General features: G+C 36.6%; 1 protein-coding gene across 1 annotated transcript; it reads right to left on the bottom strand.

Annotated features, from left to right (window-relative positions):
- Window positions 1-2586: 2586 nt before the first annotated feature.
- LOC145214750 (ubiquitin-like protein 7) lies at window positions 2587-8685 on the bottom strand. The gene is made up of 10 exons (XM_080083354.1): window positions 8443-8685; window positions 8207-8338; window positions 7559-7650; window positions 7357-7441; window positions 5227-5284; window positions 4897-5017; window positions 4183-4368; window positions 3680-3804; window positions 3539-3617; window positions 2587-3055 (listed from the first exon to the last, which is right to left on the bottom strand). Exons 1-10 carry the CDS (start codon window positions 8591-8593, stop codon window positions 2924-2926), a joined length of 1161 nt encoding a protein of 386 aa, XP_079939480.1. The 5' UTR covers window positions 8594-8685; the 3' UTR covers window positions 2587-2923.
- Between the last annotated feature and the right edge of the window lie 3946 nt (window positions 8686-12631).

Below are 12631 nucleotides of genomic sequence, written 5' to 3'. Positions count from 1 at the left end.
TCTTTTAAACGAATGTAGACCTTTACGGCTCCAGGTGTTATTTTACACAATGTATGTTTGCTGTGAACAGAAACCTGAACTCTCTATAAAGTTATTTTTCAGAAAACCGGATGACTTTTCCTATGTTTTCTTGGACTTTCGATGTTTGTATAGTGTTAGTATATCCACACGTGCATGTTAACATGAAATCAATTGGCTGTGGGTCAATCTGTGACTTCAAGAAAAATAAACTAGATTTGAGTTAATCTTTTGTTTTACGACATAATTTTCATGGACGTGCTTGTCGAATTAGCTTCTCAGATCGATCTTGTAAAAATTTGTCATGCTGGATTTATAGTTTATTTTGAGTTCAATCTTGTTTTTGTGGGGTGCAGCATGTGAATTATGAAAAAAGATTAACATCTAGGGAAACGTGTTTAAAAGTCAAATTTTGTCTTCAAGATTACTCTATGTTTAAAGTCCAATCTGCACAACTAACACCAAGCTTCGTAAACAACTGTTCTGTCAATTGTTTTAACTGTAACGTATAGTAACCAAGTTTTTGTTGCGAACGATCGAATAGTGATACTGCTTTCTTTTGGGAAATGATCGTTTTTCGACAACATCTACTCGTCCCCCTTGTGAACTAAGTCAAAATTAAAACCGAGTTTATTGTTTATTTTTAAATAGTTGGGAACGTAATATTTGTAAAGTATATGATGAGTTTTTTGTAAGTCATTTTTAAAATGAAAAAGCATTTTCTTTTCGCATTTTTTATCTCGTACAACTGAAGTGCATAACTTGTGTTTCATAAAGTACCCAGAAGTGTGGGCTCTATTCAAATCCATGACTTGTTTTAATTGCATCACAGGTATTGCGGGCTTTTACCTTTTCTCGAGACCCCCTTTACCCAGCCAAAGTAATTTTCCTTCGTACATTTTTTTGCTTCGCGAAACCAACGTTACCCAGGGAAAGCGTAAAAACAAGGCGGATTTTGCATAATACAGGGGGTGATTGACCGTTCGATACCCCACACCTTCAGCACACAAACGCGCTTTGATCCGAAACGCGTATCACAAAAAACAGGGGCGGGACGAAAGTAGATCAAACCCGGCCTCCTGGGCAAAAAATCAGTCGATCACTCTCAAAATGACATCGGCCTGGGTACAGTCCGTTTCGTATTGCGTCTTTTGAGCTGAAACCTTCAAGATCGATCAGCAACAAGAGAAGACCACATCCGAGAACAAACTACAACTTTTGTTATCTAGCTTAGTAAACTGAAGCTTTCAGTATCTAGATGGTACTTTGAAGATCTTGGCACGCTCCAGCGCGAAGAACTTTATACTTAAATCGGCTTTGATAAGAAATTCTTTTCGAATTCGAACCGATCTTATCAAGATCTCTCTGTCTGGAAAGAAGTCTGTTTCCTGTGGATAATAGGCCTAAAACATGCGCATTAGTTGAAAAGAGGTGTACGATTTTGCGCCCAACAACGCCTGCCACGTAACTCGATACTTTGACTGCTCCTGTTGCGGCCAAAATTAGTCACGATAAAATGGAAACAATATATAGCGCAGTGGCTAGCGACTAATACCAAAACTTTTCTGTTGCACTTTTTCTGTATTTTTTGTTGTTGGTCTGTTTAGTGTTTAAGTTTTAGAGAAATTCTGTTGTAAATAAAAATTGGAGACAACCAAAAAAACAGCAAGAAACTGATTTCAATTTTTTCATTGGTAAAGTTTATGTTAACAACGCGACTGTTAAAAGGCTTATTTTGTTATTAGTCATACAGTTTGTTGCTTTTAGGCGAAACAAACACATGGGCAATTTTTGTAACACTCCATGTTCCACTGTAACTGTTTAAGCTTTAAAGTTCTTCTTCTTCTTCAAAGTTATATGAAAAAAATTGTAAACAGCATAAAAAACAAGAATTTTTTTACGTTTGTAGCCTACTTGTTTATGTTATAATTGCGACTGTTTGTTGCTTCTTTTTAGACAAATCCAACACGGGGTGGACGCAGACTTAAAAAAAAGTATTATTTTCATAACACTTCATGCGTAACAGTATCCTTTTCCTTAAAAAGTGTTCCAAATTATTCTCCGTATGACGCAAACGCGATAACGCAGAGGTGCGTTCATAAGCCCGAAACTTTGCTGCGATAAACTGGGTCCTTATCGTGGATTATATCACGGCTCTTTGATCCAAGCAACGATAGACACGTATTGTGCACGCACGTTCCGTACAAGCGGGCCGAGTGAGGCTCGTCTTTGATGGATCGTCCAAACCAGTGGTTCTCAAACTTTTTTATTGTCGGGGCCAAATGGTATTTTTCAAGTGTGTAGGGAGCCGCAAAAAAACGAAATCTTGAGAAAATCACTAAAGATTATTACTTTGAAAGCTAAAATAGCAATGTTTGGTGGTTTTCTGAGGTCTGGTGCGAGCCGCAAAATAAGTAGTTGGGAGCCGCATGCGGCCCCAAAAACCGAGTTTGAGAACCACTGGTCCAAACCCTCGAACATCCCTCAATGCTGCGGCTTCACAACTATACGAAAATTAGTCTGACCATTACTACTTCAAACGATGCCTTTAGTAAGCAAATGTCAGTATTAAGCAGCTTGCACGTTTATTAGAAAGTCGGCATGCTTTTGTGAAGATAAATGTAACTTTTGATTAGCGTGTAGTTAAGTTCTATCTAAGACAGTTGAACAGAAACGTTTTCTTGCAGCGTGGTATCATTTATATTACTCAAACTCCAAAGACCACAGCGAAAAAACACTGATGTAAAGAAAGTTTGGTTAGTGTGTTTTTTTAAACATCAAGGTGACCACAACATAGGCTACAACTAAATAGTAATACATAAGAAACAAATAGCAGCTGAAACAACATATCTCTTGTTTCAACAAAAACGTATAAATAACCGCAAGGTCAGTCCACTTGTCATTTTCACAAATCGTCCATTCCCGATGCAAACAACATATTAACAGCAGCCTGTACGTTTCCACCAGCTACAATCAGTGCTTGTCTGCTTGCTTCCTCATCATGTATTCCCATACTGCGAAGCTGCTCAAGACCGTCCTATTAAGAAATCATAGTATAGTAGCTTGTGTTAAAGTTGTACTTCTGTGTAGCAATCTAGTCTTCGCACTTTAAATACTATCGTTCAGAATATAGCAAATACTGACAAATTAAATCATAGCACGCCAGGCTGATTGAAGTCGTCAATATAGGCCTGGTGAACTATGGAGTGTGCCGTGATGGCTGGTCTACATGAACGCTTTAGGGCTGGCCCCAGTTATATATGTATGTTTATTTTAACTGAAAAATGAAATCATTTTTTGATATTGCAGTCGGGTAGTTTTGGGATAAAGTTGCACCATTTTACAGAAAACGGCAATATAATATTAAAACGATTACCAACTACCAACCTACAAACAGGTATATGACAATACAATGGAAACGACTTACAATAAACGGTGTAATTCGAAAGGTGGTTTCAAACTAGCGAGACAGTTAATTTTATGCGCGTTGTTAGCTTATTCTTTTACTTTTTGGCCTTACCTGTAATACGCTATCAGAAATTTGGGTACTGGGAGTGGTTTCACCCGCCGACGGTAACTCAGGACTTTCGTCCCCGGTTCTAAAGAAAAAACAATATTTTAAATACTTCACAAAGCTGTTGAAAAAATTGTTTATACGTACTGTGCTAGCGCCTGTTGCATCGCCATGCTGAACACGTCAGGAGTGATAACACCCCTTGTAGCGCCACCTTGTGATGGTGTAGCAGCACTCCCAGATCCGCTAGATGGCGTAGCTGCTTGTGTACTCTGTTGGTACAAATTCAAGGGATATATTTGTTTTATTGACATAACTCAACTGGCACATACGGTTAATCAAACAACATTCATAACTTTTTAGCTCAAATGCTGCCAGTTTATTGCCACAAGATAAACTGTACTTAGGAACACTATACACGGACTTAAAAAGTAATTTGAGCATAAACAGTACTGCTATGTCTGAACGATGTATTCTATATACACCAGTACCTTGGCAGTAATGTTTATGCTTAAAAAGCGGCTTTTGTGCCCGATATTTTGGTATTTTATTTCGGTAACATCCAATATCCGTATATATCTTGGGAAACAATCTACAATTTAAGTCTTTTGAATCATGCAGTAATGAAAAGTACAAAATTAGTGATTTACCTGCATACTGCCCGAACTGGATGGTGTGCCCATGGGAGACGGGAAAATTCTTCCAGGGGCGGGAGAGTTGGCAAGTGACAAAGCTTGAGCAAGTTGGTTTGATGTTATAATACCTTGACTTCTGGGAGTTTGTGTGAAGGGAGATGGTCTGTTCGACCTTCTTACGCCTCTTAATCTTGATGTACTCTATAAAAGTGTGTGTGTGTTTCTTCAGTTAAGTACAAATAGGTCAGATGATTTCTTTGACTCTTTCCGCTCAGACTTTTGTCTTACTTTACCAGTAATTAGATTTTATTTCATCTTATCATTTAGAACAGTGTTTCACATCCCCTTTTCACGGTGACCCAAACATTAAATACAAATAAATAGCAAAGTGGTAATGAAGCCTTTTTCAAATCTTAAGCGATAAAATGTCAGACACAGCAAACATTTGCTGCAAATTTTTTTTAATTTATGCAATAAAGTACATTATTCAGTCATCAAAAAGGGTTGGTGAACTACTGCAAATGGCCCAACCAATCGAATGGCAAAACTTTGGGTTGCAACCTAGGGGTTTCGAAGCATTGATTTGGAACAATGTTCCTTAGAATGTGTTGCTTATATTAACAAACCAAATTGGATAAGAAAAACGAATACTATTACTTAACCAGTTGCATAAAATTATACAATATTTACAACCAAATTGCCATAATATATGCATTGGAAGAAACATACTGGTGTATTGTCTGTGTCCATAGCAACCTCCACCTGTGGACTTGCCCCCTTTGATGTTGTTGACACTTTGTGTGATATTTGAACAATTGCAGAGGCAAGGGGACTTTGCAGTTCCAATAACCTGTGATAATAGATGAACAAATGAAATGGTTACTTGCTTATCCATATAGAAACAGACACTAGTTACAAGCAGACATGGACAATTAAATTTTTTTGTTTATATTGTTTTTGTTCTGTGCTGTTAAGTATTTGTTGGGCTTTAATATTTCAAACACAACTTAAATGCTCAAGACTGATTTCCTTTTCACTAATTTGATAAAAAGCTCTAACCTGTCACAATTCTTAGGATTTAGAACCGATGTAAATAAGTCAGGATCTTTAAGAACATCTGAAATCAAATTGTTCAGTTAGAATGTTACAATGTACAATATTCCAAACAAGATTACTTTACTCCAACCAAAAACCCTATGATACACACTAAATTTGAAATGTGAAGTAAAATGTGTCACCTTTTACAAAAAACTGTTTTAAATAACAAACAAAATTTAAACTAGACAAGTGGCTTTCTGATATACTTAAATTTTATATATTCTATACGATATTTAATTTACTATACTATACACAATTGTATGTATATGTATGATTGTTTTTGCAAGCAAAAACGAATGGGTCCCCACACGCGTGTTTATGCAGATTTACGGTAAACCTATGTTGCGGTTATTTTTAGATTCTTAAGGACAAATTTTTCACAAAGCATTAACTTAACTTTAAAAGTTTTTGTCCGTATTCTTTTTGCATCATTATTGTCATATAATTACAAAAAATCGGTGAAAAAAGAACGGGGAAAATACTTTCAATTTGATCTCTTGCTTTGACCTTGATATTGTCGTTCAAGTTCAGTTTTTAAACATATATTTTCCAAGAAAGCCCTAACTGTTATATTAGACACTATATAAAAAAGTCGTTTGCTACAAAGGTATACAAAACAACTTGTTTTTCACTTAACTTTGTTTCGCAAAAACGACCGTTTAATGACCTTTTAACACTGTTTTTAACAGCATGTAGTCCTTAGTGTTTAACAATACCGTTCAGCATAATTTATACATCACTTAAGTACTGATTCTTGAATTGATTTGTCAAAAATAAAGAAGATACGTTATGACGAAAAATTCTTAACTGTGTTGTAATGCCTACAAGTTGACCTTTAGTGACCCGTGGTTATGCGACGGCCAAGCTGACAACGAGAAGACCATTTATCGCGGCGTTTGAAATAGTTAAGTTTATTTTTTCATATTTATGTTGATCAACGACGTTTTGCCTGACATAAACGAAACTGAAGTACGTTTATCGAGTTTAAATTACGTCTTGGGTGTAAAAACTTCGCCAAAAATGAAAATGCGCGTGATAACTCAATAAAACGACACAGCATTGCTGCACAAAAAACAGCTGATTTCTAATCACCCAAACGACTGTCTCGTAAATCGTCTGTACGGACGTCAAGCTGAGCACTCCCGCTCTGCCGCCTTAATCGTAAACCAGTGAATTCCTCCCTTGGGACTTATATCTGACCGATAGCGTACACATATCATGGGTTGTAAAGGTAACTGGCAAAATTTTAAATACTAAACGAATACCCTGCTTAAACAATTGTTATGTTTTTTTAAATATTTCTGCACCATAGGGCTTGTATTTCTGCCTTGAAACTAAAACCGATTATTTCGGGGTTTAAAGGGTGAAAAATGGGTGAATCCAAAAAAAAGATACAAAATTCTTTAAAAAAACCTTACATTGCACCAAACAACAAAGCATGAAACTCCAAGACGCTGTACTTTAGTCAGTACAACGGTTTCAAAAATTTTACGATTTGGGGGCCTGTGGGTGAACCGCTGGGCCAATTGGGGTCAAACTTCAGGAGGATCAAATTTGGATTATTAACTAACATCTTTTTAAATTTTAATAAATGTAAAGCGCTCTTTCTTGACCAAACGCGTCTCACAAGCCAGCATTACTAAAACCGATTATTTCGGGGTTTAAAGGGTGAATCTGAAAAAAAGATACAAAATTGCACCAAACAACAAAGCAAGAAACTCCAAAACGCTGTACTTTAGTCAGTAGAGTCGTTTTAAAAAAATTATGTTTTGGGGGCCTGTGGGTGAACCGCTGGGTCAATCGGGGTCAAACTTCAGGAGGATAAAATTTGGATTATTAACTAACATCTCTGTAAATTTGAATAAATTTGAAGCACTCTTTCTTGACCAAACGCGTCTCACAAACCAGCATTAGACAGAAAAAAGAAAAAAAAATACGGACAAAAACAATATGTGTCCCCTTCAGGGAAGGGGACCCATAATCAAGTGAGAGCAAACACATAGTTTGTTATTAAGTCAGTGCCAAAGTAAAATAGCAGCAAATATTTTTCATGGAAGGTTTTCACTTGTGTGAGAATCACAATGTATTTACCGAGTGATGTTATATCGTTCTTTAGGCTCGGAGTAGCATCTATTATCTCCTGCATACTTTCTTTGCTTTTCAAGATTTCCAAAACCTATATTCAACAAATATACATAAAACAAAATCAATGTTTCAAAAACCAATTTAGGGGCAACTCTTAACATTAAATATATAGGTACACCCACTTGTTTAAAAAAATTGAATTACTTACTGCTTTTCTACTTTTCCACTTTTGGTGGCGATTGTTAAGCATAAGATGTAGTCCTGCCATGCACATTTTCAGTTCCCCTGGGTCTACATTTACTGGAAGTATAAAAAAATAGACATCATTAACTGTTAGGCAGGCAGACTGGAGATTGACTTAAAATTTTCTTGGCATCCACATTTTTAGTGATAGCTTGAAACCAGTTGATGTAGCACTGTTAACTTACAAACAATGGGAACATTATTTTGAATCAAGTATATAGCATGTTGTGCAGGGGTCTGCAATGTTTTTAGCGATGCATGCCAATTTACTTGATATTTCCATGTGGTATTGACTTTGTGTGCCAACATTTTTTTGAGCAATAGTGGTTTGTGCTAGCTGATTTGTGTATTAAACAGAAAGCAGACAAATTTTTGTGTGTATGCTGGATTTCAGGACTATTGAATGATAAACAACTAAACCAAGTAATGTAACAGTTTAAATTAGGACTTCAATGTAACACACAAATAGTTTGGCGGGCCATGAAAAAACACCTCCAGTGCCAACCCCCTTATGTAGTGTTTTACATTGAATTTGCCAGTAGACAACTATGAACATTCTTTCTTAGTTTGACATGGTATAAATTCTGTAAGCAGTCCTGTCTTTAGTTTGTACCTGGTTCAGGTTGTTGTTTTTCTGCTTCCGGTTTGTACAAAACCTGAATTTCACAACCACTTTTAAAGCCAGTTTTATCGCAAAGCAGAAAATCATAAGTCGGATGTATAAGCTGTCCACCAAAAAACAAATCTGAAATCAAAAAGTTTTGTTTACCAAGATGAAAATGCCTTTTACCTATTCTGGTATTCTGCATGTTCTATTGCATGAAAAAAAAGATGTTTAAAAAGTCTTACCAATTTCTTGTGGAGAACTTTCTAATTTATTTGCCACGAATTTTAACAGATCTTTGCCATCCACATCTTCTTTTTCAAAGTCGATCGTCTTCTGTTCATGGATTTTCTTTTCTCGATAATCAAATAAACGAAACTTAACAACTAACGCCATTGTTTGAACTTCTAACAAAAACCTAGATGCTCTCAAATAACTTGCAATAGACAACAATTCAGACAACGAGTGGTTACTTAAACAAAGATACGGTGACTCAACAAAAATGGTAGCAATTCATGCAAAACGTGACGAGGCGTTTGTATAATTAATAAAAATCATAAAAACGGTTGCATGTGTTTTAATTTAACAAAAAATGAGTGTTTCTGATCTTCAAATTTAAAGAAAAGTTTAGGATGAAATATGAAAGACATCTAACCGGACGAAGTTGAATCTACACGGACAAAAAGCAACTAAACAATTATAAATTTCGGCCGAATCAGGCCGAACCTAAAATCCCCGTTTCTTTGGATGTTTTCAACAGAACCTTGTGTTGTTGATGCGAGTGAACTCAATTTTGACAAACTAAAATCACTTTTACAATGCGCAAGCTTTGCTAAACATATAATATTTTGCAGACAACGTGGCTAGTGTTTTATAGATACAACAAATAGTTAATTTATTATGTTTCGTATGAGCGTAAATAAAATTTAAGGCCTCAATTCCATGCAATAAAAAAGTTCGGTTTCGGCCGAATTTTCAAAAAAGTTCGCGCCGAAACCGAAACATCGGAAAACAGCGGATTCGGCCGAAATGTTTCGGCCAACCGAAACTTCGGTGCATCACTAATTTAAACCCTCGCACCTTGGCATTACATTATGGGTAGAAAGCAACACTTAAAATAGAACAATAGCCTTTCAGTTATTGCATCATCGTAGTGACAAATCGTTCTTAAAAATTATGCATAAATCACCCAACACGCCATGTCACTAAAGAGCACAAACTGAGTTTCCAGGTTTGCGTTTTTCTGTGAAGTGCATGACAGATTCCCCGTCAGGGAAGCTCAGATAAATCGAGCGTGTTGAGCTTGCGGACGGCAGTATTGCTTGGTGGCAAAATGCGGAAGTACTATAGCGGGAGGCATACAATCTCATTTGGGGCGTAAACGTTTTTTCAAAGCAAGGAAACTACTTAGATTGAGCTCACGTCGTAGACTACAAGCTTCATACAGTATAATTAGGAATCTCAGGATGATTGAGGAATAGATTAGCGAACAGGCTTGGAGTGTAAATGTAGTGGTTTAAGTTTTGTTATGTCTGCGCCGATACACGCATTTCTTCTTAAATTCATTCTTTTCTTTACAGTAGTCTCATCCTTTGTCAATTTTTTAGGCAGCAATCAAACAAAGACATAGAAAAAAGTTTGACTGAAAGTTTTAATAACTATAGATTGGTGGCGTTTTTGTAAGTAATTGTGGCTTTAGTTAGAGTTTCAGCGTCGGTCGCTTGTTCTTTGTGAATAATATGCGACTGTTACATTGCAACGATTATTTAACAATTGAACAAAATATACTGATGCGTATTATGATACTAGTCTATTATGCGATTGCGGTTGTGGGAACGAAAGGCCAAAATTTGCAGGTCGGCGCATTTAAGTATAGACGCTACTTTTCTAGATCTTATTATACAATGACCTTTAATCTCCACGAGATTATTCTCAAATGCGTAAATACAAAGTTCAATTCTGGAAAAACTCGTTTTTTAAAGTTTTTTGTGGTAGTTGAATTGTATGTGCACTTGTTCTGACTTCGTTTTTTGTTATAATACGACCTAATACATTTATAGGCTTTTACTTTCCATTCGGATTTTGGCGCGATCAACTGCTGTATTTAAATCACACACATACAAGTGTGGAAGTGTTAAAACAAAACGCATCAAGAGGTTTTATGCCTTTTTATGTACGTATTTATATATTATGGTACATGTACGTATTTATATATTACTAAGATGAACGGAGTGTTTATTGTTCAGAACCAAAACTGTTCGATCCAAAAAGCTGTACCCAAATGTGCAGCGTTGTGCATTTAAGCTTGCCCATTGTTGCACCGATCATCTGACCTATTTGCAATGATCGAGCACAGTTTTTACTTTAAACACGGGCACTCGATAAGCCTGAGAAAACGCATTCGTAACGAAAACTACTCTATCGTCGCTTTTTTACATTGAAATCTGCAAAAACTGTAAGGTAGCCTGCGAAGTGCAGCAATGTAGGTACCTATAATGTACACGGTTAAGGCTTGACCCAATTTACCATGCTTTTCATGACAACGCTTTGCGATTTGTGTACGCTATCTGGTACACAAGTGCTGTTGAACTGGTTTGTTACGTCAAACGAAGCTTCTGTTTCAGCTTACGCTCTTGGTGGCCAAGCGTGACGGTGTGTTCGTTCAGGTGTGAAGACTGTGTTGGTTGTGTATTACCATGCAATACCCGGCTCCTAATTGTAGACTGCAAGCACTGCACACAATAGTTATTCACGACATAAACTGTATCTCCACTTATTTATCTTTATGCTAATACTCAACAATAAAGTTAAAGGAAAACATGTACACCCGTTATTACATGCTTATACTCTATTAGTTTCATAATTAGCCCTGCTCAATTAACGATGTGTGATTCATCAATTTGAAAGACGTTTAAAACTTGTTTTGCCTTGTTAAAGGCGCTTAAAACTTGTAGTTTCATCACAACAACGTGAAATCTACCACGCATCACTGTTCAGGATTTGAGGGTCATTCTGTACGCTCTTATGAAAATTGCAATAACATTTTGTTGTAACAAAATTTAGCGTGATCGTACAATTTTTGTCAAATAATTTTTGTGTATTTTTTGTCAAACGTAGTGAACAACACAACAGTATTAGCTGCTTATTTTGAAAATTCTATAATCTGAGGGTCACTCCGTTTGTTTCATGCAGATAGAAAAAAACTAAGAAATATAACGTGATTTATCATGTCAACTATGTTTGTAGTTTTTGCCAACTAAAAACACGGCAGTATTGGGTGTTTTGCGTGAAAAATTTGTTAGTGTTTGCCGCATTTCACTTTCTATACGTGGAATGGAAGCACTCTGCCTTAACGGAAGTTAAATTAAAACAAGAACTGCAACCTTTCAGACTTATCGCTTGAGTTAACTTATCACCTATTCGTCGTAACACAGACATAGCCGTTTTGTGACGTCAAGCGAGTATGTAGTGGGTTCAAGTCTTATCTGATAAACAGGTCTGCAGCGGGTATTGGGAATCGACTTGAACACCTAAACATAGACCAATGACTCAACCAGCAAAAACCACCGACTTGCGTTGATGCTTAGCACTGCCGGCGCTTATGCGTGTAAATTCTCCTTTCCGGCTTGGATTTAGCCTTGAAAAGTTTGGCTATGACATTTTTGAGGTTCAAATTGCCAGCGTTTGTTATGGGGCCAAACCTAAACTATAGCAAAGTCAGCGATTGAACGTACCAGTAATTTTGTTGACATGTATGGCGTTAATGCTAATATATGTTGGTTGGTTTTGGATAAATGTACCTGTATTGGATATGCAGTCAAACCTAAACCAAAGTGACCAATTTAAGTTACCATATTCAAGGTCAACATTAAAGTCAGGACTCATGAAGTATGTAAATTCAATCGACCTTAAGTTTATAAGTTGTTGCTTCCAGGCATAATATCAATGTTGTATTTAAATTTAATTGCAAGAAAAGATCTTAAAGATTGATATTATACTTGGCAGTAACAGCGTATACATTGAATTAAAAAAATCTGTATTGGCTCGACGTGCTTCCATCATTTAAAAGTACGTTGCCCCGAGACCTTAAGTTTGACCTTGTTGTTCATAAATTTTGACAGCGATCTGAACGCTTATGAGTGTCGTTTCCTAACAATAAAAAAGTTTTGCAAGTAATACCTCGAATTCCGTAGGTTCCTATTCATCTAATGCGCGACTTTGTTACCGATAGTATTATAAAACGCGCCCGCAGACACATCAGCGCGCCACAATATCTCTGTCGATGAAAGAATGCCTGTGTCGGCAAGTAGGAAGTCAACAGAAGGGTTTTGATACACTAGAATTAAGTAGTCATATCAGGATGACTTGTATGCGCATGCTGAATCAGAGTAATATGACCTGCCGCGTTTTGCAACCTGCTCTGGGTCATTGCAA

The sequence above is a fragment of the Phallusia mammillata genome, chromosome 2 (assembly GCF_965637545.1).
Source record: "Phallusia mammillata chromosome 2, kaPhaMamm4.hap1.1, whole genome shotgun sequence".
NCBI classification, from domain to species: Eukaryota; Metazoa; Chordata; class Ascidiacea; order Phlebobranchia; family Ascidiidae; genus Phallusia; species Phallusia mammillata.
Note: the sequence above shows the minus strand (reverse complement) of the source record. Positions and strands in the feature narration are given on the sequence as shown.